At 47.2% G+C, this 25,792-nt stretch overlaps 3 protein-coding genes and 1 long non-coding RNA gene across 8 annotated transcripts; 1 reads left to right on the forward strand and 3 right to left on the reverse strand.

Annotated features, from left to right (window-relative positions):
• Positions 1 to 159: 159 nt before the first annotated feature.
• bcl10 (BCL10 immune signaling adaptor) lies at positions 160 to 3,264 on the reverse strand. The gene is made up of 3 exons (XM_064341368.1): positions 2,965 to 3,264; positions 1,493 to 1,781; positions 160 to 771 (listed from the first exon to the last, which is right to left on the reverse strand). Exons 1-3 carry the CDS (start codon positions 3,013 to 3,015, stop codon positions 332 to 334), a joined length of 780 nt encoding a protein of 259 aa, XP_064197438.1. The 5' UTR covers positions 3,016 to 3,264; the 3' UTR covers positions 160 to 331.
• On the forward strand, positions 3,212 to 6,107 carry LOC135258115 (uncharacterized). Its single transcript, XR_010330870.1, has 4 exons — positions 3,212 to 3,326; positions 4,123 to 4,371; positions 4,560 to 4,720; positions 4,782 to 6,107. It is a non-coding gene; the product is annotated as an uncharacterized LOC135258115 (long non-coding RNA).
• A 2,187-nt stretch (positions 6,108 to 8,294) lies between these two features.
• Positions 8,295 to 13,154, reverse strand: znhit6 (zinc finger HIT-type containing 6). 2 transcript variants are annotated; one of them, XM_064341373.1, is made up of 10 exons: positions 12,955 to 13,154; positions 12,553 to 12,618; positions 12,205 to 12,311; positions 11,890 to 11,975; positions 11,374 to 11,477; positions 10,409 to 10,477; positions 10,229 to 10,309; positions 9,850 to 9,930; positions 9,147 to 9,271; positions 8,295 to 8,861 (listed from the first exon to the last, which is right to left on the reverse strand). In XM_064341373.1, exons 1-10 carry the CDS (start codon positions 13,038 to 13,040, stop codon positions 8,674 to 8,676), a joined length of 993 nt encoding a protein of 330 aa, XP_064197443.1. In that variant the 5' UTR covers positions 13,041 to 13,154; the 3' UTR covers positions 8,295 to 8,673. The 2 variants fall into 2 exon arrangements, with proteins under 2 accessions (XP_064197443.1, XP_064197444.1); XM_064341374.1 differs by lacking the exon at positions 12,955 to 13,154 and adding an exon at positions 12,740 to 12,821.
• Positions 13,155 to 13,419: 265 nt separating this feature from the next.
• On the reverse strand, positions 13,420 to 25,029 carry LOC135258116 (outer dense fiber protein 2-like). 4 transcript variants are annotated; one of them, XM_064341369.1, is made up of 19 exons: positions 24,764 to 25,029; positions 23,840 to 23,942; positions 23,314 to 23,433; positions 22,874 to 23,034; positions 21,952 to 22,084; positions 21,141 to 21,272; positions 20,982 to 21,056; positions 20,473 to 20,544; positions 20,027 to 20,143; positions 19,254 to 19,439; positions 18,809 to 18,918; positions 18,395 to 18,530; positions 17,106 to 17,216; positions 16,598 to 16,702; positions 15,933 to 16,091; positions 15,120 to 15,220; positions 14,742 to 14,904; positions 14,511 to 14,636; positions 13,420 to 13,935 (listed from the first exon to the last, which is right to left on the reverse strand). In XM_064341369.1, the coding sequence occupies exons 2-19, from the start codon at positions 23,939 to 23,941 to the stop codon at positions 13,765 to 13,767; spliced, it is 2,280 nt and encodes a 759-aa protein (XP_064197439.1). In that variant the 5' UTR covers position 23,942; positions 24,764 to 25,029; the 3' UTR covers positions 13,420 to 13,764. The 4 variants fall into 4 exon arrangements, with proteins under 4 accessions (XP_064197439.1, XP_064197440.1, XP_064197442.1 ...); XM_064341370.1 differs by lacking the exon at positions 24,764 to 25,029 and adding an exon at positions 24,619 to 24,757; XM_064341372.1 differs by lacking the exon at positions 24,764 to 25,029 and adding an exon at positions 24,219 to 24,348.
• Positions 25,030 to 25,792: the final 763 nt, after the last annotated feature.

A 25,792-nucleotide genomic window follows, 5' to 3' on the forward strand; every position in this document is an offset into this window, starting at 1 on the left:
TTAAACCCAGACCATGACATGCTACCATAATATTAATTATTGCATTCAGTCTGTTGCTGTAATCTCATACATTCTAAAAACAAGCATACGTACACATGGGCTTGGCTTTGGCTACCTATGAAAATATCTCTCCACTTACAGAATATTAAAAACTAAAAATATGTTTCCCAGATTTTAATATTTACAAAAGATGAATTGTCTGTACAAAAAATTTACCAAACAGCTTGAGTTTGGCAGTTGCCGTTACCAACTCATGTGGCTAATGAAAAGATAAACAATTTCCTCACATCTATTTCAAAATAGAGTGTGTAGCACAGCGGACAGAAGCCCGTTAGTAACTGGAGTAGGGTGCGCTGTGGAACGGGGGGTTCATGGATCGAGAGCGGAGGGGCTGAAAGGCGCCCCCCCCACTGTCGCCCCCGGCAGCCACCTGAGGCTCAGTCTGCAGCTCCTGTGGGAGCTGGGGGGCCCCGGGGTCCCCGGGCTTGGGCAGGGTGGAGGTGGAGGATGCCCCAGCAGTGCTGTGGAGGAAGCTGGCTTGGGCCGGTCGGCAGGGCAGGTTGAGAGAGCCCGTCTCCGAGGAGGAAGCGCCCGTTACCAAACAGGAAGCGCCCAGCCCCGAGCAGGAAGCGCTCCACTCGCTCTCCGGGTGGAACGGCAGCGTGGACTCGCACGCTTTCCCGTAGTTGGACTCATTCGACAGCATCCTGGAGAGGTCGTTCGTGGCACCCATGCATTTGGGAGGCAGGTATTCGCTGCAGGAGAGCCCAGCTACAGAGGAGACACGGCGTCACGATATGTCACATTGCAACTTCACACATAGCGACAGTGTGACAGTGTGTCACGATATGTCACAATGCAACTTCACACATGGCGACAGTGTGACAGTGTGTCACGATATGTCACGATATGTCACAACGCAACTTCACACATAGCGACAGTGTGACAGTGTGTCACGATATGTCACAATGCAACTTCACACATGGCGACAGTGTGTCACGATATGTCACATCACAACTTCACACATGGCGACAGTGCTACATGCTACAGGTCCCGAATCAGTGTGACAACATACTAACCCTAACCCTAACCCTAACCCTAACCCTAACCCAACATACATGTGACTGTTCAGAGCTGAGAGACCATGATCACAGTCAGGAGTTAAACACACAGCAACTAGAGTACATAGCAAAAGCTTTGATCTGTATGTACTTACACAGATGCCCTGACGCACACTCACACATTAACGCACACACACTCACATACACTCACATACACAAACACTCACACGCACAGACACTCACACACACACTTGCACACACACACGCAGACACTCACATACATTCACACACGCACTTGCACACACACATACATGCGCGCGCACACCTACACACACACGCGCGCACACACACACACACACACACTCACACACACTCACACACACACACACACACACACATTCACACTTAATGTCTCATTTGGCACTCGGTACCTTTCAGAGCCTGGATTCTCTCGTTCTTCACTCTCTGCACCTCGTCTGTGATTTTGGTGATGATGAAGTTGGAGGACCTGCTGAGCTGGATGGACTCCACCAGAGTGTCCAGGCCTTTGGGGTTCTCGGCCAGGTAGTCCAGCAGCTTGCCTGTCCTCTTTCTGTTAGTCGTCCTGCAGTTGATCTCCTCTGTGTCTTCTCTGGACAGAATCTTTCGGGACCGCAGGTAGTCAAAGTGCCGATCTGCGATGATTTTATCGCACAGGTAAGGCCGCAGTCTCTCCAGGACCTGGCAAAAAGGGGCAGGGCTGTACGTTTACAGACAACAAGATACTGACACATGTACACAGTCACTGCAGTACTGACACACATGCACACAGACACTGCAGTACCTACCCAGAAGCACACAGAGAGTGGATTACTGACCCACATGCGCACAGACACTGCAGTACCTACCCAGAAGCACACAGACAGTGGAGTACTGACCCACATGCGCACAGACAGTGGGGTACTGCCACACATTTGCACAGACTCTGCAGTACTGACACACATGCACACATACAGAGGAGTACTGACCCACATGCACACAGGCACTGCAGTACTGACCCACAAGCACACAGACACTGCAGTACTGACCCACATGGACACAGACACTGCAGTACTGACCCACAGGCACACAGACAGAGGAATACTGTTACATACATGCAAATAGTGGAGTATTGACACACATAAATCACAGACAGTGGAGTACTGACACATGCACACAGACCGTGGAGTACTGACACACATGCACATAGGATGAAATACACTGTAATTGGCACACATACATGGGAGTGTGGGTTTTTTTCCACTGTTGGAACGTTGAATTACAAGCTTTGGCTTTTCACCTTGTGGGGAAAGGGGTTTGTGCTACTGTATTGTGATCCCTTCTTGAGCATGCCACATGCTGAAACAAAATGCTGTGGTACATTTCAGAAGACTCACTGGTAATATAGGTTATAAATGAAGTGACATGTCTGCGTGGATTGTGGCATGCAGGTACAACTTCCTCCACAAGCTGAAAAAGACGTGGGGCGTCATGCCCTGGAAAAAAAACGTTGGCATAGCAGCAGTTGACTGTAGGCTAATTGTTGAACGGAGTTTTCTCAGAATCATCATTATGGAATCAAAATTTTAATACGACAATGTCAGAAAATAAATATTCGGTCTCGCTGTGCATTTTGACACGAGAACACTGCGAACAGGCACGGCACGGCACGGCACGAGACAACTGCCAACGCGAACAGTGGCAGGAGCACCGACACACATTTACACGCGCGCTTAACGCCACGGGCCCAGCACACAAGCGCGTGCAAGGACTGCGCCTTTCACTTCCACTAAATGGGCCTCGCTTTTATTTCTTTCTGTTTTTAGAAATGGAAACAATTTATCCCGCATTAAACCGCGAGCTGAACGAACAGCCTACGCCTCACCTCCTTTTTTATTTCGGCCATCTCATCTTCCGTCAGGTGCGGTGTGTCCATCGCGATCCAGCCGAAGTCACCTCTTCCGGGGTGTTTTATGTGCAGCGAAAGCCACGAGAATTAGTGAAAAGACGAGGTTTCGCACTTCCACGAGTTTCCAGTATTAGCCTACCAGTGGACGAAGGGCAACGCCTTCCCTTTGGCCGTACTGTTGTGCGTTAGAAAGTTTTGTCTCGCAGTTTATGAGGTCATACTACGATATTCCCTGTCCTACTGTAAACTAAGTAAATTTCAATGAGAAGAGAAGTCGGCTGCACCAGGTTACTTCCTGGTTGCTCTAGCGGGAGTGACGCGAACTGAAGCTATTCGCGGTGTGTATTTTTTCAGCAGTTTATGGTTGTGACTAATCAAAGGGGATTTTCTCGTCCCTGCTGCAGGAACTGATGCTGTACGCCGGTACACGACCACGATTATAATACAACAAAGGACTGCTTCTGCCTTTTTGGTGTAACGAGACAGAGAGAGAGAGAGAAGAGAAGAATCAGCGTGTACCTTCCTACATGCTTTAGTAATTAGGTGCTGTGATTTCATGACATTCAGACCAAAAAAGGCTAAGTTTCGCCCTTGTATCTCATTTTAAATTCTGTCTTCACTGACTCGAATACATTTTGCAGTGAAACTTCCTCCCAGAAATAATTATTCAGCGCGTCCCTTAGTGAGCACCTGCAATCCGTGCATTCAGAGCTACTAGCCACAGAACTACTGTCAGCCAGCAGATGGAACTGTAACACTGTACACAGGCTATTATGTTGGATTCAGATTTTCTCTCATGATGTCTAGAAAATTGAACAAATTGAATGGAACAAAAACAGATGTTTTGCATTGTGTCGTTATTTAAATAAACTAGAAGCGGTATTTATGCGATTTCTGCTTCGCAATGTACTTTGTATATACTTTTTTGATGGGGGGTGGGGGAGGGGGGGGGGGTGGCGCCATACATGTCATCACCTGCGCGGGATTGTTTGAACTCATCCATAAGTTGAATGTATTTTAAGTTCGCAGATAAACATACTTTAATGAAGACTGAGTCTGAGAGAACGTATTTCCCATAAATACGGGGCCCGGGGAATTCCAGGAAGCTCATGTTTTTCTCTTTTGTGTTTGCAGACAAGTGACGCACCGTATGCTCACTCATCAAGATGCGCAATTACTGGCGCACGCGCGGGCAGCGCTCGGTTTCAGAAAACACGTGACGCGACCGCTCCCAGGATATTGTCAGAGATAGAGATCAGGCCCAGCCCACCGCTCAGACGGAAAACAACATGTCACTGATGCTTTTCATTCCTCTCCGTGTTTAAGTGAAATCTCCCGTGAGCGAAGAACAGAAGCAGAAAGAGTGACTGGTTGCTCTCTAAGGTACACACTCCCTCTCTCTGTCTGTCTGTCTGTCTGTCTGTCTGTCTCTATCTCTCTCTCTCTCTCTCACACACACACACACACACACACACACAGGGGGGCCTGGGGCAGCTGCTGCAGTGGAATTGGGCTGTGGGTGGAGAGGCAGGCCCAAACAGCTGTGCCCTGATTTATCCTCCCCTCCCCAGCCGCACACGCTCCTGCTCACCTGCCTGTGCAGGTAGCTCTGCAGCTACCCAACGGGCATGGACCTGTCACTGTATCTGGGCTGACCATAAGAGGAACTCACCTGTCTGACCGTAAGAGGAGCTCACCTGTCTGACCGTAAGAGGAGCTCACCTGTCTGACCGTAAGAGGAACTCACCTGGCCGACCGTAAGAGGAACTCACCTGTCAGATTTTTTTTTTCAGGATGATTTGTGCACTGCCCAGCTTGTCTGGGGAAGGCGTCTCCATGGAAACCGGCACTGGGTCCTGGGCGGAATGTTCCCCGGGCTCCCCCGACACATTCCGCAGCAGCCTGGCCTTTTCATGTTCCAGATCCGCTCAATTATCCCGAATCCTCCCAGCATTCCAGGAGTCAGGAATTCCGCCACATTAAAAAAAAAAAAACCTTTTCCATGGGGCTCGTTTCTGTCCTATAAGCAGATCGTTGGGTTAAATAAATACAAACTGCTGATGCTGGTTATTAGGTGGGTTATTAAAAACTCCAAGGCTGGAGTTAAACCTGCAGACACTGGGGCCCTCCAGGACTGGAGTTAAACCTGCAGACACTGCGGCCCTCCAGGACTGGAGTTAAACCTGCAGACACTGCGGCCCTCCAGGACTGGAGTTAAACCTGCAGACACTGCGGCCCTCCAGGCCCGGAGTTAACCTTAAGACACTGTGGCCCTCCAGGCTTCCCCACATGTAAATATGTTGACTACTTTATACACAGGACCATTTGATAGGCCAACTGACAAAGTAGAAGGAACAACACGCGACCTTTCATCGTAAAACTTCATATATTATATCGCAGAACAACTCAAGTTTGCCCCAACTTGCTAGTCAGGCATTGCGTCCATGATGTATGGTGTTATGACGGTCATAGGACGAAACACACAGACCTCGGGTCTCTCGACACGTGCTAACAAAGTCCTCCATTCGCCTCGAGGATAAAAGGTAATAAATATCATCCTGCGCCACGCGCTCAGCAACATATTTATCAGAAAAGCCCCTCGTTCTGGCCACAATACAAACGCGGTATTTGAATAAGTAAGCTAAATGTCATTTAAAAATATCACATTAAATATACTGACTTCATGATCTCCTGTTGGCTATGCCCAACGTTTCACCGTTACTTGGGTATTCGCTGTTCAGTCTTCCACAAAATAATTTGAGGTCTTGCTTTCACCCACCAGTAGTCTCAAAATAAATACCCTAAACAATATGGGACCAATACACACACCACCAGCGGAGGCGCAGACGTCCTTATGATTTAATATTTAATATCTGTAATGATACGTGTGCTCACTGCTCGGTCGGTTTGCATGGCCTCGTTTCTGTGTTCCATGGTTTCTCTGAAAAATTAATCTCTCATTTCATCTCCCTGCGAATGAACAACGGTCTCGCTGGACTAACAACTTGCATGGGAAGATGGTTGATTGTGAACTCACCCGTTTAATATTTCAATAAAAATTTAGCTATCGCCAAGGAGGTCTATGGTGTGGGCGGGCTTAAAAATCAGGTGGCCTTGAGTCTTTATAATTGGTCGGTTTGATTGGAAACGAGCCAAAATAATTCTTAGCATAGTTGCTGAACAACGCCATCTTTCCCTACCGCAGGCTAGATGAAAGCGCAGGGGGCTGATCTTCTGCAGTCGCTCGAATTAAGTACCAGGAAATACTAGGTTTTTGTGGTTTTCTTTCTATCGGCAGCCAGTTAAGCCAAAGAAACATGGTGGATTCTTGAAGAGGTGGGAGCCAATCCCCTGCTTAAAATTAAGCAGTGCTGAATCACAGCAAAAACCGGCTGGCACCATCTGGGCTGTAGTCATACCTGCAGGGCTGCTGGTCTGCAGGGGATATGGCCGAGACTGGAGAACAGGTAAATTAACCTCTGCACTGGAGAACAGGTACATTAACCTCTGCACCGGAGAACAGGTAAATTAACCTCTGCACTGCAGAACAGGTACATTAACCTCTGCACTGGAGAACAGGTACATTAACCTCTGCACTGGAGAACAGGTACATTAACCTCTGCACTGGAGAACAGGTACATTAACCTCTGCACTGGAGAACAGGTACATTAACCTCTGCACTGGAGAACAGGTACATTAACCTCTGCACTGGAGAACAGGTACATTAACCTCTGCACTGGAGAACAGGTACATTAACCTCTGCACTGGAGAACAGGTAAATTAACCTCTGCACTGGAGAACAGGTAAATTAACCTCTGCACTGGAGAACAGGTACATAAACCTCTGCGCTGGAGAACAGGTACATTAACCTCTGTGCTGAAGAACAGGTACATTAACCTCTGTGCTGGAGAACAGGTACATTAACCTCTGCACTGGAGAACAGGTACATTAACCTCTGCACTGGAGAACAGGTACATTAACCTCTGCACTGGAGAACAGGTAAATTAACCTCTGCACTGGAGAACAGGTACATTAACCTCTGCACTGGAGAACAGGTACATTAACCTCTGCACTGGAGAACAGGTACATTAACCTCTGCAGTGGAGAACAGGTACATAAACCTCTGCGCTGGAGAACAGGTACATTAACCTCTGCAATGGAAAACAGGTACATAAACCTCTGCGCTGGAGAACAGGTACATTAACCTCTGCACTGGAGAACAGGTACATAAACCTCTGCTCTGCAGAACAGGTACATTAACTTCTGCTCTGCAGAACAGGTACATTAACCTCTGCGCTGGAGAACAGGTACATGAACCTCTGCTCCAGCGGGAAGCGGCTGAATGCAAATCTGATCCGCGTGGGAATTTTTAACCGTTTCCTCCCCAGCTTTCTGGGTTCGACCACACGGCCGACTGTTCGGAAGGCGCAGGTGTGCCATTCGAACCGCTTCCTGGACCCCATGCTCCAAGACCTGTGAGCCCGGCGTGGGGTCCAGGATCACCAACGGAAACAGAGCCTGCAGCCCTGAGAGAGCGACACGTAGGTGCAAGGTGCGCTCCTGTTTGCAGCCCCCAGCCAACCAGGTAAAGGTGTGCACGGTTCCTTACCGCGTGCGAACTGCATGCCCGTCATAAACGGCTCTGCCCACTTCTGACGTCTGAATGCAAAGCATCGAACTCCACCCCCGCGCAGATCACTACACGTTAAATACTCAGACTCAGCCGTTACAAAAGCGAACATTAACATTTCCACAGAAGGTTTCAGCAGTGAGATGGTGAGAAATCTTGGTCATTGTGATTGCTCCTGAATTTTAACTGGTAGCGTTTTTAGAAAACTGTACCTGTTTATGTCCTTGACTTTGTATTGCATTTTAACTGGATATTGTGTTCACTTATTTGTATTGTATGACAGTTGTATTTGTCTGTTTATATTCTTGTGTTATTGTTGTAACAACTTTCTTGGCCAGGTCACCCTTGAAAAAGAGATGAGACTTACCTGGTTAAATAAAGGATATATATACATATATATATATATAATATAATATATATATATATATATATATATATATCCTTTATATAAGGTGTGGTGAAATCCAGAGATCAGCCAGGCTGCTTCTGATCAGCCAGGCCAGTTCAGATCAGCCATTATGAACTGCATCAAACACAGAACCGCAGCGTCTGCAGGTTAAACTCCAGTCCTGGAGGGGGTGCAGTGCCTGAAGAACTGGAATTAAACCTGGTGCACAACACACCCACAGTAAAGGTATTTAAACATTAGAGTGAGACACCATGAACACCGCAAGTGAACGATGTACAGATGCGTTTTATTCACACATTTTCCGTAAATGTTTTCATAATATAAAACATCGAGCTGTGGCCAGCCAGGCTATATAAACACACTAAAAGCACTAAACCCAGGGAAGGCGCACATCCAACGCCAGCATAAACCTGCACATTAAGTGCATCGAGAGGCTGGTTCTGCTTCAGCAATTACACTGGCGTCAAACAGAGAGAGATGCCTTTCCTTCAGTATATTCAACATCACAAGCGGGTTTGGTATCGCCACAGCAAAGCTCTGCGGGGGGGAGGGGGGATTGGTAGGACTGACAGGTGAGCCACAGAGGCCACTCCCTCTATTGCAGGTATGAAGTCTCCATCTCTGTTCCAGCTGCCACTCATCCTGCTCAGACGCCCTCCTCTTCGTCACCACGAATTTCACCTTCCTCCAGTTCATCATCGCCGCCGCCGCCGCCAGCACTACCACAGCGGGGCGTGGTCCCGGCGAGCGGGGCGTGGCACATCACGGCGTCCCCTTCATCACCACGCGCCGCTGGCCTCGTTGCCGTGGCTACCCAGGGGCCAGCCCCAGATTCTGGAGAGAGAGACAGAGAGAGAGAGAGAGAGAAGGGAACAGCAGGGCTGTCCGTCAGTCTATCTTGCAGGGTTCTGGTATATTCCACTACAGAACCCAGCACCTGTCACTCAGGAAAGGAACAGGAGGGGGAAATTATTTACACGATTAAAGTGGAAAAAAAGTGAATGAAAAAAGAAAAGAACAGGAGGTGTAGGGGAATCTGCCAAATTAAGGTTAAAAACTGCAGACCTGATCATGTAAGGGGGAAAGGTGTGCTGATTTCACATTACACAGGTGAGCTACCTTGTGTGACCAGAGCATAGTTCTGGCAGTGATCTCTCAGGGTGACGTGGAATTCTGGGTACTCCACCACCACCTTGAACCGCAGGTTCTCCCTCAACGACTTCTGGAGGTCCAACTCATGATACCTTCACCAGGAACAAACAGACAATATGACCCAGAACTACAAACACCATAACCCAGAAATACAAATCCCATTACCCACCCAGCACTACAAACCCAATTATCCAGCATTACAAACCCCATAACCCACCCAGCACTACAAACCCTATTAACCAGCACAATAAACTCAATTACCCCAACACTACTAACTCCCATAGCCCAGCACAAAACACTTCAGAGCACAAAATAAACTTGATATCCTAACTATTGCCTGAAATGACATGTATACATATTTTTAATTCCATTTTTACAAATCATTTTCTTGATTATATAAATCTAGTTTCTACATGAATAGTGTGCATGTTTTAACCTTATTCACATTCACTGCCCTTTGTTTCAAAGTGCTTTGGGAGTCCTGGTTTTAAAGTGCTTTTTATTTTAATTGAGTTCATTATCAGCAGTATAATGCCCTCTGGTGGGCAGTCGGTGAAAATGCCAGCGAAGCCTGCTGAAACCATCACAACGTTCACATGCTCCTCGCTCCCCTGGACAGGTGTGATCCAGAGGCATTCTTAAAAACTCCGTTCCGCTTGGCGGAATCTACCTGGCGCAGTTCGGGTTCCTGTTCTCAGCTTTCATGAAAACTTTCACCTGGTCCGGAGGGGCGTGTACATACGCTTTCAACCTGAAAGGGGAGAGAAGCTCAGCACGTCAGCCCTACTGCCCTGGAAACAGACCGCATCTCTCTCCCCCTCCCCCCTCCCCCCTCCCCTCCTCTCCCCCTCCTCTCCCCCCTCTCTCTCTCCCTCCCTCTCTTTCTCTCCCTCTCCCCCCCCCCCCCCCCCCCCACACACTCGCACACACACACGCTCGGATACACGTTCACACAAAACGCATAAACAAAATGCACATGCAGCCAAAAGAGACAGACAGACAGACAAACAAATAGTGGACTCTGACAGCCCATGTGTAGGCTCTCATACCTCTGTCGCCTGATTGGCTCAGACTCTGTCGGGTGGACGTATGAGGAGAGGATCTGCTGGAGAGTCCGGTCATCCGGCACTCTGAAACACAGAAAACCCCGAACACCCCCGCCGTCTGAACACAGCTGAGCTCTGCCTCCTAAAAACGCCCCCGCCCATCCGGCCCAAAACCCCTCTCACCTCCGCTCGGTGAACACGGCGTCGCTCTGGGGGAAAAGGAACTTCAGGTGCCAGAAGAACTGCCCCGCCCTGCAGGAGAGACGGGGTATGACAGGAAGACGGCCTTTAACCAGCCGAATTTGGACAGAAGGGTCCCAGTCAGAGGGGACACAGGAAGTCACTCTTTACCGGAGGAACTCTTTACCAAAGGGCTCGAGTCAGCCTCACTGAAACTCTCTGCACACACAGCGCAGTACAGAGGAAGTGCTTCCACTGAAACTCTCTGCACACACAGCGCAGTACAGAGGAAGTGCTTCCACTAAAACTCTGCGCACACAGCGCAGTACAGAGGAAGTGCTTCCACTGAAACTCTCTGCGCACACAGCGCAGTACAGAGGAAGTGCTTCCACTGAAACTCTCTGCGCACACAGCGCAGTACAGAGGAAGTGCTTCCACTGAAACTCTCTGCGCACACAGCGCAGTACAGAGGAAGTGCTTCCACTGAAACTCTCTGCGCACACAGCGCAGTACAGAGGAAGTGCTTCCACTGAAACTCTCTGCGCACACAGCACAGTACAGAGGAAGTGCTTCCACTGAAACTCTCTGCGCACACAGCACAGTACAGAGGAAGTGCTTCCACTGAAACTCTCTGCGCACACAGCGCAGTACAGAGGAAGTGCTTCCACTGAAACTCTCTGCGCACACAGAGCAGTACAGAGGAAGTGCTTCCACTGAAACTCTCTGCGCACACAGCGCAGTACGAGGAAGTGCTTCAACTGAAACTCTCTGCGCACACAGAGCAGTACAGAGGAAGTGCTTCCACTGAAACTCTCTGCGCACACAGCGCAGTACAGAGGAAGTGCTTCCACTGAAACTCTCTGCGCACACAGCGCAGTACAGAGGAAGTGCTTCCACTGAAACTCTCTGCGCACACAGCGCAGTACAGAGGAAGTGCTTCGACTAAAACAGGCAGAGGAGGGTCGTACTTTTTATGGAAGAACGTGGAGTTCTCGCATCTCCGGGAGAAACCGGGAGGCAGCAGTTTCAGCCGCAGGTTAAACCTCTGAGCGTTCCGCATCAACATCTTCGCCTGCGGACACACACCAGAGCCGAGCAGAGATGTTACAACCAAGAGAGATACAGCAAAGACGGCCAGACCAGAGATGTTACAGTAAAGAGAGATACACCAAAGACGGCCAGACCAGAGATGTTATAGTAAAGAGAGATACAGCAAAGAGGGCCAGACCAGAGATGTTACAGTAAAGAGAGATACACCAAAGACGGCCAGACCAGAGATGTTATAGTAAAGAGAGATACAGCAAAGAGGGCCAGACCAGAGATGTTACAGTAAAGAGATAGGGATAGGGCATGTGAGCTGCCACAAGACAGATAAAGAACACTAAGATTTGTGCAGACAGACTCGCCCACTTTAATAAAGCAGAACTAGTTACATTTGGCTAAAAAGCGACCTGCTGGCTGTTATTCAGGTCCGGTCTACTCACACATTTTGTTGTTCGAGGCCGCAAAATTAAGGGGTCCCTGTGCGTGCTGTCGACCAGTCGGCTTGTGTCCTCCAGAAATCTGTAATCTGAATACACAGAACGCTTTCGAATACACGGAAATTCACATATAAACCGCTATTACACCGGCACACATAACCCACACAGGCCTTATTAATATCAAGTAAGCAGAGAGACAGCTAACACCTTTAAACAAACACAGAGTATTTACAGATACAACAACTACCAGACAGACAGAATTCACACGGGCTGCACTTCAGACAAAGGCAACCGAGCCGGTACAAATACGGGTCTTACCACTGAGGAGGTTCATCTCGTCAAACTTGGAGATGGGCACGAAAGCGGTCCTATCGCGCATCCCGCTGCATCCAGACTCGGATTTGTGCGTCTTCACACAGGGAAGGCTGAAAAACCGGAGACCAGCGCGAATCGCACGAGCACTCTCCGATTCAAAACAAACGCAACAGGCTCCGCGACCTCTCTCCACAAGAATAACGTCAAAAAAGGAAACTGTCTACGGATTTTTATGATCAAACAATACTGGCGATTTTAATTGAGTAAACAAAATAGATTTGTTATAAATTTTCTGTAAAAGTTCAGCCACGCGTTATGACCGCAGACAGTGTTCGTAGGTTTTGATCTCACCTGCACGAATGTTTCAAACACCCAGGACACCGATATCGCGCTTCTTCTGTACCGCAGGTTCCGCAGCTGTTAAACACAAAAAAAAAACACCTGAGTTAACATCATTCTTGCCAGTCAACGTTAGCTGGGTAGTGATTATGACAGTAACCTTGCTTATAAAGCTAAACGTTAGCCCAAGAATCTTTACCTCGATTACACTGCCGTTGATTTCTTTAACCGATTTAGCTAAAGACGCCGAGTAGAAATATATGGACCATATAGTTGGCCTCACAACTTGACAAGACAAGAGCACTGAAGAAATATCTAAATAACGGAAGATAAATCAGCTACATGCTGTGCTCAGCTGCAACGTGTTGTCTGGTGCATTCAACTACACACCAGAAAAAACTGTAAAGCACTTACATCGCCAACGATATTTTTCTTTTCTTTCTTTGGACTTCATCAACAGAATCGTCATGTTCACTTTTGGAAACTAATAAACTTTCCATCGTTAGTACAACGGACTAAAATATGAAAAATTGCTAACTAAGTAACCAACTTCGCATCCACGTTACTGCTTCTGACCAAGCTCCAAACAGCTGCACGGACTCACGTGGAAATGCTGCCGTATTCCAATTTAGCTTTAACGTCGCGACAGGACTCTGCATTGCTGTATATTAGCGCCTCTGTTGTCCGATATCTGTAACAACACCGCCATGGCCGACCGACACATCTTAAAATAATAAAAACGAGGAACTAAGAAATATGGAATATGGTTTTGACTATTTAAGTGTGCATAAAACCATCTCAGTGTGCACCCACGTTAAACATCCGGTTTCCTTGTCAGTTTAGTGACTTTGCAGTTTTATAAAAAAATTAAAAAGGCAGTTTGAGTAACAAGTTTATTTCTTTAAAAAGTAAACAGACACACAAAGATATGGCTTACATGTGTTTTGTTTTGTCCACTGTGACATGTTGTGGATCCTGTTCATTCATTTTAAGTTATATTTCATATTTATACAGGCAAACACTTAGCGGAAAAATGTACTCAGTTTAAGTGGAGTCACACAGTTAAAAAAATCAGCACTATCAAATAATAAATTATGCTCTTCAGTCTGGACCAAGCATGCGCACCTGCACACACGCATGCGCGCACACGCACGCACACACACGCACACACGCGCGCACACACACGCACACGCACACGCACACACACCGTTTCAGTGCAGAGCTCTACTTGAAAGAGGAAGAGAACCCCAGGTCGGGTGAAAGGCTGTCCTCAAACATGGCTGTGTACGAGTTTTTGAGGAAGTCGATGTAGTTCTGAATGCTCCGTTTGTGGGTTTCTGATTGGTCCAATCTCAACTGAAGGTCTTTCTGGCGTACTTCAAACTGTTTCTCCATCTGAAATAGAAGTGCAGAATGAAATATAAAGAGCTGAAGGTTTTCGCTTTCACGTCTTTTTAATATTGAGGAGCTTCCCTTCTGAAACGTGACGGAATGGTTCAGTCGAGCAGATTCTCAGAACAAGGAGACGCAGGTAAGAGCTGAAGACTCGTAGGGGGATATGGGATTAACGAGATAGTGTGAGTGTGTGTGTGTGTGTGTGTGTGAGTGTGTGTGTGTGTGTGTCGTGTGTGTGGCATTGTGAGTGTGTGTGTGTGTGTGAGTGTGTGTGCGTGCATGCGTGTCTGTGTGTGTGTGTGAGTGTGTGAGCGTGCGCGTGAGTGTGTGTTTGTGTGTGTGAGAGTGCGCGTGAGTAAGTGTGTGTTTGTGTGTGTGTGAGAGCGCGCGTGAGTAAGTGTGTGTTTCTGTGTGTGTGTGTGAGTGTGTGTGTGTGTGTGTGAGTGAGTGTGTGTTTGTGTGTGTGTGTGTGTGAGTGTGCGCGTGAGTGTGTGTTTGTGTGTGTGTGAGTGTGTGTGAGCGTGCGTGTGAGTGAGTGTGTGTGTGTGTGTGTGTGATACAGCAGAGATACTCACAGACTCTTTGCTCAGCCTAAGTGCTTTCAGCTCCTTCTCGCTCCGGTTCCTCTCGGAGTCCAGCTCCAGGATTCTACTCTGCAGGGTTCTCTCCCTCGCCGCAGCCTTCTCCGTCACTATAGAAACCTAATTGAAGGAAAGACAGCGAACGCTCAGCCAATCAGGGGTTGGGAATGACAGGGGCAGCTGTTGGCAGAGACATTGGGGGCGGGGTCAGTAGAGGAGAGTCACCTGCTGCTTGACGTCGGCGAGCGCCGTCTCCAGTTGGCGGGTGAGGGACAGACACTCAGCAGAGCGCAGCTCCAGCTGCCTGCCGCTGTACTGCAGTGCCTCCTCCTGGACAGACAGCTTCTGCACCAGATCTCTGTTCTCTGCAGCCACCTCCTCCACTCTCCTAAGGGTCAGTCTCAGCATTAACTACCGCTCTCCTACAGGTCAGTCTCAGCTTTAACTACGGGTCAGTCTCAACTTTAACTACCACTCATCTACAGGTCAGTTTCCTTGTGAATAAAAATGCTGCAAACAAATTTTCTTCATGTTATCCATGAACCAGGGCCAGTGAAGGCACTTGAGAACTTTGGCTTGGTTTGTTTTAGGAGTAATTTTTACCTCTGAAGAGATTCGATCTTGCCCTGCAGGTCAGTGTTTGCCTCTCCAATTGAGTCCTTCATGTCCAGAGAAGATCTCAGCTGCTCTGTTTGGTTTTCCATCTGAAAATCCAGCATTCCCACACCATCAAGAGCATGCCCTGCATTCAGCTTCTACACCAAAACTACTCACGAGTGTGAGACATACCAGGATAAAACCGGGTATTTATGGGTATTTATTCACAATGGCAAACCAGAGGAACCACATGCTCATAGGCTCCAGGCAATACAGTCACAGACCGAACAAACACACCAACAAAACATGCGCAAGCTAGCATCAGGAAAAAGGGAGGGAGATGTCAATCAACCATAAAAGGGCGGAGCTACTCTCATCTACCAGAAGAAACTCTTTTCATTGGTTTAAGTAAGTCAATGACTGACAGCCTGTGAGAGCTCCACCCAGTATGGAGTAAATTAAACCAGTCATCACTAGACTATGGATCTCAAACTCCAGTCCTGGAGGGCCGCAGTGTCTGCAGGTTTAACTCCAGTCCTGGAGGGCTGCAGTGTCTGTAGGTTTAACTCCAGTCCTGGAGGGCCGCAGTGTCTGCAGGTTTAACTCCAGTCCTGGAGGGCCGCAGTGACTGCAGGTTTAACTCCAGTCCTGGAGGGGGCGCTGTGACTGCAGGTTTAACTCCAGTCCTGGAGTGGACTGGAGGACTGGAGTTTGAGATCCCAGCTCTGGACTGCGGCAGGACTGGGAAACCGCTGTAAATGGGGCCCTCTGCTGGTCAGAGGGTGTAAGTGCGGACTTGCCGTGCCAGCCAGTGCCCACCTTGGCCTGCAGCTGCTGAAGAGTGTGGGCCTCCAGAGATAGAGTCTCCTGGGAGAGGCCCAGCCTGTCTTGGCAGTCCCTCACCCGCTGCTCGGCTGCGCTCAGAAGCTCTGGGTAAGCCTCCAGCTCCGACACACGCACCTGCAGCTGCTCTCTCACCTGCAGCAGGCGGGGCACACACCTGTTAGTCTCCAACACACACCTGTCAATCTCCAACACCCACCTGTCAGTCAAACTCTTACACACACAGCCTCAGCTTACACCTGTACCTGTCAGTCAAACTCTAACCTACACAGCCTCCAATTACACCTGTACCTGTCAGTCAAACTCCACCAGCACACCCTCAGCCTAGACCTGTACCAACACTGACACTATAATATGAACAGTGTAAAGTAAAGCAAGAGTAAAGTCGGCAAAAAACAGCACAATCACAGATGCACAGAATCAGAGCATTTGTTTTATACAATTCCCTCACATTAGCATGTACTGAGGAATAGTGAACATACAATTAAAATGTTATGTGTACAGGCACATCCAGTTACAGTGAAACTGTGGTTCAGTGCAGAAATGATCCCAGTGCTAAATCCCACCCTGACTGTGAACAGGAACGATCAAACGGACCACTTTCACCAGGCAGAACCACGGCAGTCACGCCACAGGCCTACCTTTCGAACCTCTGCATCCTTAGCCTCCATCAACTCCTCCTTCTCTTTCAAAACCCTCTCCAAGCGCGTCTTCAGCTCCTCCACCTCCTTCTGCTGATCCGCAACCTGAGAGATCAAAGAGAAACAACCTGAAATTAAATTAAATCAAACCACACAATCACACCTGCAGATAATGTGATAATGACGTGAATCACATGCTATGGTCTTCGCAGACACCAGAGCTCAACCCAATTGAACACAGAGATTTTGGACCGATGTGTTAGACAGCACTCTCCACCACCATCATCAAAACACCAAATGAGAGAATATTTTTTGGAAGAATGGTGTTCCATCCCTCCAGTAGAGTTCCAGATAGTTGTAGAATCTATGCCAAGGCGCATTGAAGCTGTTCTGGCAGCTTGTGGTGGCCCAACACCTTACTAAGATACTTTTTGTAGATTTTTCCTTTAATTTGTCTCCTGTATGTATATATATGTATATATATATATATATATATATATATTAGCACCTGAGTCTGGTAGTCCTCGCGGAGCTGCTTCTGATGCTGGGAGATGCTGGCCTGTTCCTGCATCTCTTCTACACAGCGCCTCAGTTTCTCCTCCAGGTCAGAGACGGAGGCCTGGGATTCACAGCAGGAAACAGAGACGAACACGTGGAGCTGGGGTCTGAACCCAACACTGACATTATAATACAGACCACATGGAGCTGGGGTCTGAACCCAACACTGACACTATAATACAGACACATGGAGCTGGGGTCTGAACCCAACACTGACATATAATACAGACCACTGGAGCTGGGGTCTGAACCCAACACTGACACTATAATACAGACCACATGGAGCTGGGGTCTGAACCCAACACTGACATTATAATACAGACCACATGGAGCTGGGGTCTGAACCCAACACTGACACTATAATACAGACCACATGGAGCTGGGGTCTGAACCCAACACTGACATTATAATACAGACCACATGGAGCTGGGGCCTGAACCCAACACTGACACTATAATACAGGCACACGTGGAGCTGGGGTCTGAACCCAACACTGACACTATAATACAGACACACATGGAGCTGGGGTCTGAACCCAACACTGACACTATAATACAGACACACATGGAGCTGGGGTCTGAACCCAACACTGACACTATAATACAGACACACATGGAGCTGGGGTCTGAACCCAACACTGACACTATAATACAGACACACGTGGAGCTGGGGTCTGAACCCAACACTGACACTATAATACAGACCACATGGAGCTGGGGTCTGAACCCAACACTGACATTATAATACAGACCACATGGAGCTGGGGTCTGAACCCAACACTGACACTATAATACAGACACACATGGAGCTGGGGTCTGAACCCAACACTGACATTATAATACAGACACACATGGAGCTGGGGTCTGAACCCAACACTGACATTATAATACAGGCACACGTGAAGCTGGGGTCTGAACCCAACACTGATACTATAATACAGACACACATGAGCTGGGGTCTGAACCCAACACTGACACTATAATACAGACACACATGGAGCTGGGGTCTGAACCCAACACTGACACTATAATACAGACAAACATCGAGATGGGGTCTGTACCCAAAACCAACACTATAATAGGGACACACACAGAGGTTGGGTCTGTACCCAAAACCGACACTATAATAGGGACACACACAGAGGTTGGGTCTGTACCCAACACTGACACTATAATATGTCTGAAAAGAACACTTGTGAAAAGCTGTGATCTTTTTAATGCTCTGTCAGTGTCTTAATACCTTCAGAGCAGCATTTTCCAGGCTCACATCTGCATTTTCTGAGTTCAGTTCTTCCACCTTCTGCAAGAGGTCCTCATTAGACATCCTGACATTCGCTCTCTCACTCTGAAGCAGCTCAGTCATCTCAGAAATCTGTCTTTGAAAAGGAGACAATCAGTGAACATTAGCTTCACGATCACAGTTGTTGCTTTTAACTCATTGTCATGGAGACTCAATTTGTTAACAGTCATTTCGACATGAAACGGGTACTCGGGGTTAGGGTTAGAGTATTTTTTGAAACCTTGCAAGCATGGCTCTATGGTCAGTGGGAATTATGGGAAATGGTGGCAGTGGCTCTCTGGCTTGTGGGAATTATGGGAAATGGTGACAGTGGCTCTCTGGCTTGTGGGGTTTGGAGTCTTTCACTCCTCTTACTGTTTGAGAACTGCAACCTGCGCCTCCAGAGGGGTCTTCACCTCCACCACCTCCTCCTGCCTCCGCCTCCACACCTCCACCTCAGCCCGCACGCTCGCCAGCTCCGCATCCTGCACACAACACAGAACACACACTTTACCTGTCTGCAGGTGAGACATCAACACAGAACACACACTTTACCTGTCTGCAGGTGAGACATCAACACAGAACACACACTTTACCTGTCTGCAGGTGAGACATCAACACAGAACACACACTTCACCTGTCTGCAGGTGAGACATCAACACAGAACACACACTTTACCTGTCTGCAGGTGAGACATCAACACAGAACACACACATTACCTGTCTGGCACAGGTAAATACTCTACACAATGGCACAGGTAAATATCACTGGCACAGGTAAATACTGATTCGCCTGTGCCTCCATGTCAGTCAAAGTGCACCTTCTCTCTCAGCAGAGCGTATGATTTCTCCATCGCAGTTTCAAACTTCTCCGCTCGCTGCTTCTGAACTCGAGTTGCTTTCTTCAGAGCCTCCTTCTCTTCCTTCTCCTTCTCCGACACGGATGAGATCTGAGTCTTCAGGCTTTCAATCTGCAGCTTCTGTTCTGCAATGGTTTTCTCCAAACCCTACCGCAATCAATCAACCAATCAATCAATTAACCATCAATCAACCAGCCAATCAACCAATCAATCAACTAACCAATCAGTTTGTAGTAGTTGTATTTCATTTTGGTTACAGTGCCATGTTCACATAACAGAAATAACTGCAGCACGTTTTTGACGTTGCTGGACAAACCCAAGTGGTGCACCAAGAGGGGCAGATCAGGTGGGTTTACCCACAACCGCACCATCCACTACTGCCCCCTCTACCCGTTCTTACCCTCCGTCAGCCGGCTGTTCTCAGACTCTTACCCTCAGCTGCACAGTTAGACGGCTGTTCTCTAACTCTTACCCTCAGCTGCGCAGTCAGATGGCTGTTCTCTGACTCTTACCCTCAGCTGCGCAGTCAGATGGCTGTTCTCTGACCCTCTTACCATCAGCTGCGCAGTGAGACAGACGGCTGTTCTCTGACCCTCTTACCCTCAGCTGCACAGTCAGACGGCTGTTCTCTGACCCTTTTACCCTCAGCTGCGCAGTCAGTCAGACGGCTGTTCTCTGACCCTTTTACCCTCAGCTGCGCAGTCAGACAGACGGCTGTTCTCTGACCCTCTTACCCTCAGCTGCACAGTCAGACGGCTGTTCTCGGACTCCTTGTTGCGAAGCTGCCCCTGCAGGTGGGCTCGAGTGGTCTCCACTGATTTTGACAGCTGCATCACAGTTTCCAGTTTCTCCTGCAGGGCGGCGATAGAGAGAGGCCGGTTTGGGCTGGACGGACGTGCATTTGCGCATACTACAAAAAGTTCTTCTGTGTGCAAATGAATTGTGTTACTATGAACACGTGTAACAAGGTCATGCAGCAGTTCAACAATAATAAGAGTAGTAAACAGACAAGTACAAACATTTATCACTCCAGATGTTCCACCAGTGGGATGCCTGGTTCACGCTGGGGTCTACTTTAGTTTTGGTTCGGATCAACCCTAGGATTCAGCTGCTTATACTACAAACTTTATTTCACTTGGAGTAAATGTGAAATATCTGTAATTTGATCACAATTGCTTACCTTTTCTTTCTGCTTTATGTTTATCAGTTCTTCAATCCTCCGCTCTTTTTCACTGAGGTCTTTTTTTAAGTTCTGGAGAAGAGTAACAGCAGAAAAAGGTTTTCAGCACATTAGAAACTGAGTTTCTATGGGGTTAGCAGTAATACTAAAGAAAGAAACCTACAACTGTTAATCAAAAACATAATGTATCAATAAGGAAACCACAATAATATGTTGAAAAAAAATTAAGTTCAGGATTGAAATTAAACTTTTTAACTTCTATTTTTCAAATAATATGACCTATTATAAGACCTGGCTGAAAAAAAAAAAAAAAAACATAGCTCACTAACTATGTAGCATGGCATTTCACCAGGGTTACCATGGCAATGACCTTCACCAAGGTGGCCGATAAACCCCATGGCGTCAGTTCTTCTCATTACACTTTTAAAAAACCCTGATTCGATATATTGTGCAGCTCTAATAATTTAACATCGTATTCTGATGTGGTGCGTCTTGGTCGGGACACTTGCCAGGTTTTCGGTTTCTGTCAGAGTCAGTTTCTTCAGTAGAACGTACATGTGCCTGTCAGCCTCCAGTCGATCTGCCTGGGCAGGAAACAGGAAGGAGGGCAGGGTCAGGGGTCAGGGGTCAGGGGTGGATGGCAGACAGGATGAGCCTGAAACACACACCTCTCGGTCCTGGAAGTCCTTCAGCTGCAGCCGCACGGCCCGGTTCATGCTTTTAAACGCCTCCAGCTTCTCCAGCAGGAGGGCCTTCTGTCGCGACATCCACCGCTCCTCCGAGGCATTTAATCTTGAATCCTGACAGACAGCAGAAGGCAAAATGTGAATTTAATTAATAAAATCTCCAACACAAGCCAGTCCCATTCGTTAACACGAGCATGATTAATTTAATTATGAATTAAATAAATATAAACTTCCAGAAGAAAAAGCACCAGTGACAACAGTATCATTGTATCTATCATCTGTGTAAAAAACATACTGGACTAATGAGAGGAAAAGTACTGTAGCTAGTTCCTTTTTTTGTGATCTACTTTAGCATGTATCATTAGCAATCTACTGCAGGATATATCATTAGCAATATACTTTAGCATGTATCATTAGCAATCTACTTTAGCATGTAGCATTAGCGATCTACTTTAGCGTGTATTATTAGCAATCTACAGTAGCATGTATCATTAGCGATCTACATTAGCATGTATCATTAGCGACCTACTTTAGCATGTTTAATTGGCGATATATTTTCGCATGTAGCATTAGCGATCTACTTTAGCGTGTATTATTAGCAATCTAAAGTAGCATATATCATTAGCAATATACTTTAGCATGTATCATTAGCGATCTACATTAGCATGTATCATTAGTGACCTACTTTAGCGATCTACTTTAGCATGTAGCATTAGCAATCTACTTTAGCATGTATAATTGGGGATCTATTTTAGTATGATTTTTTAGACATAAGATCTGTATTGTTACTTACAGCCGAACGGTCCCCCAGAAGCTCTTTAAAGGACACAAGCTGGATGGCGGCGGAGTTGGCGGCTTTTTCAGCGTCCTGCAGGGCCGTCAGCAGAAGCTGGCTGCTGTCAGGAGTCAGTTCCTCATGATCAGACCTGAACAGAACCAACAGAGGAGAAACAAACGCATGCGATACGCAGGCTAGTGACGGGCTGGCTGCAAACCTGCGCAAGAATTACATCACTGCAGACCTGCGCAAGCATTACATCACTGCAAACCTGCGCAAGCATTACATCACTGCAGACCTGCGCAAGCATTACATCACTGCAGACCTGCGCAAGCATTACATCACTGCAGACCTGCGCAAGCATTACATCACTGCAGACCTGCGCAAGCATTACATCACTGCAGACCTGCGCAAGCATTACATCACTGCAGACCTGCGCAAGCATTACATCACTGCAAACCTGCGCAAGCATTACATCACTGCAAACCTGCGCAAGCATTACATCACTGCAAACCTGCGCAAGAATTACATCACTGCAGACCTGCGCAAGCATTACATCACTGCAGACCTGCGCAAGCATTACATCACTGCAGACCTGCACTAGCATTACATCACTGCAGACCTGCACTAGCATTACATCACTGCAGACCTGCGCAAGCATTACATTACTGCAGACCTGTGCAAGCATTACATCACTGCAGACCTGCACTAGCATTACATCACTGCAGACCTGCGCAAGCATTACATCACTGCAGACCTGCACTAGCATTACATCACTGCAGACCTGCGCAAGCATTACATCACTGCAGACCTGCGCAAGCATTACATCAGGGATATTTTTCCAATAATACTTTCAATAATTTACTTTTCCAACAATTTCCGCACCAGTATGAAAGCATTTTAACGGCTCTTCCTGGATTGTGGGGACAGGACTGACCTCGCTCTCTCCCTGTCCCGCTCCCACTGGCCGCAGTAAGTCCCGCCGGCTCCGTCCGGCCGGCTCGAACCCTGAGCCAGCTCTTCAGCGGACGTCCCAGAGCCGGCTGGCACATCCGAGGAAGATTCTTCAAAGGAAACGGCCCGGTCTCTCTCCGCAGGCTGAAAACATAAGAACCTTAAACTGGCTGACACATTCCTGAAGTGCATTTAGCACAGCACTAGTACATACAAACGGGGGTGTCACATTGAGGGGGCGGGGGGGGGGGCATTGGAAGTGACTATGCAGGGCCATAAGAGAAGCGGGGCGGGGGTCACAACGCCTGGACTAAAAAGTTTTCTTTGGGAAGGGGGCCCCACAGAGACTGCATTTTGTGCAGGGGCCAGAATTTTATACGACGCCCCTGCATGCAAAATATTTAGGAAATGTATTTTATTTACCATACACCCGCCTCCAGGCCTCTTGGGACCGAGTTCCGCCTTTTGTGTGGCAGGTGCAGCCGCACGGTCGCTGGACCTGATTACCGAGGAGGCCGTGATGTTTGATTTGGGCAAGACCCTCTGTGGAAGACACAAACGAACTGCAGTGAAATGTGTATGCATGTGTAAGGCCGAGGAAACTGCAATAAAACAAGACATAAATGTGGTTAGGCTGCGCCAAGGTCCACAAATAATTTACTATATAATCCATTGCTTTGTTTTGTCAAAACTTTTTAATTGAAGTACGTTTTGTTGCTCTATTCCTTACAGACCTCCCAGCTGTGGGACTTGTGAACGGCTTTCTACTCTTTTCTCATCCCGTAAACCCTGAATGCCAAGATCGGAGCCAGATTCGCGAGTAACGCGGGGATTACCCGTCTGGGATAACAAGCGGGCTTCGCTGAATTATTACACGTCCTTTCCGAAGCACCTCGTAATCTGGTGAGCGGTGATCTTCGAGGGGTAGTTAACCACACAGTGACCTTACCTCCGCAGACGAGGGCAAAGACTGGCTTCTCTGCACGTGCACATGAACCGCGGTGGAGTCCTCTGCGTGCACGTGAACAGGGGTCGATGACCGAGCCTTCATGCTGAAATTTTTAAAAATCATACATAATAAAGCATGTGTTAACCTGAATATATAATGAAGAAATGCAGGTTAAGTACCTTGCTCAAGGGTACAACAACAGTGTCCAACCCAGGAATCGAACCTATAAGCCTAGTTTCTTACCCATTATGCTACACTACCGCCCGAATTTTATGTATTTGTATTTTTTGGACTACCGCTGTATAAAGCCCGCAAAACACAGTGGTCTGCAGCCACAGTAGCAATTATAGTGGGCCGATTGACTGATTGTTCCATATACCAAAAACTGGAGTTCCCCACGGACTGGCGACCTTAGCCAGCGAACTGCAAGTCCCACCAGATCATTTAACCAGTCTAACGTTAGTTTAATGAGGCACAATGACACTTGCTCACTGGCTAACGTTATCTGGATAGCAAAGGTTAAAACAAAACTCAGCGACCTGCTGCATATAGCTGAATAGCTAGCCGGCTACCACGGATTAATAGATGATCTGTCAACCAGTTAGCAAGCTAAGAACCAGCATGACATTCGAGGTGAACTGTGGAAGCCTGATCGTTAGTTTGCAAACCTGCTACGTTTTTAAAGACATTACGAAAGGAGTGCACTAACGTGCTCAACGTAAGGGAGATGGTCGAGTTATTCTAACTAACTTTAGCATATCGCCATCCAATTCACTAACCTTGCCAACTGGTCTAGCAACCTAATGCTAAATTAGCTCCAGTTTGGGTTTACAGCTAGCATTATCCACTGACTTGGACAGGCTAAAATCCATATCACTTAATTTGGCGTTAATGCCAATCAAATCATAAATCCAGACTATTTACCTGTTCTTAGTCAGACAATCCCTTTTATTCCCATTGCGTCCATCTATCTAATCCACCTGAGAACAACTTCAACAGCTGAGACCAAAACAATTGTTGTCAGTGCTAATGAGATGAGTATATTTCAGCTTTTCCGTGCTTATCCCAGGAACATCCCACAACGGAACTCTTAATGCAATTACTAATAACTGTAAACCGGAACTATTGTATACAAATAAAAATGAAATGTATTTTGAATATCTATCTATCCCTTCATGCTCATTGGAAAAGTGACGTAAAGAGCATCCATTCGTTGATTTTTAAACTCCTCCGTTCGTTCCTTTTACTGTGATTGGCTGTCGCAAACGGCGCAAGAAACGTAACTCCTGTACACAAACTCCGGGGACTCGACGCTTGCGTGGTTGTTAGGTGTTTCTCGGCGTCCAAACGAAGCAGCAGCAACGTTAAAAATACTTAATAATTACATGGAGCAGACCCATTAATAATAACGTATTTGTTAAACCAGAATTCCTTTAAGGGAACTATTTGCCCGGGAGGATTAGTGGCAAAAACACACTGTTAAAAACGGACAGGCATTGCAAAAATGTTTTAACGGTTTAAGATGTGTTACCATTACAGCACATTTGTAAGAGGAAACAGGAAAAACAAAAAAAAACAAAAAATTCCCAGCTTCATTGAAACTTCCATGTGCTACATTCCTAAGTATAGTACATATTTCAAAACAGTTAGGATCTACTAGTAAGGAAAAACGTAATCAAATGTAAGTATCTTAAAACAGAATTAATAACACACTTGTCACAATTTCTATACATTTAAAATAATTACTCCACAGGGACGAAAGGATTAATTCAGGAAACTTTCTGCACAGTTGGTTTTTGTTTTGATAGCTGTTTTGTTAGCAGTTATCCAGCTAACTCAGTAATCCTGCTCTGTGATACAGGGTTTTACTCAGTGCAGTTATCCAGCTAACTCAGTAATCCTGCTCTGTGATACAGGGTTTTACTCAGTGCAGTTATCCAGCTAACTCAGTAA

This window comes from Anguilla rostrata, chromosome 6, assembly GCF_018555375.3.
Source record: "Anguilla rostrata isolate EN2019 chromosome 6, ASM1855537v3, whole genome shotgun sequence".
Lineage (NCBI taxonomy): Eukaryota > Metazoa > Chordata > Actinopteri > Anguilliformes > Anguillidae > Anguilla > Anguilla rostrata.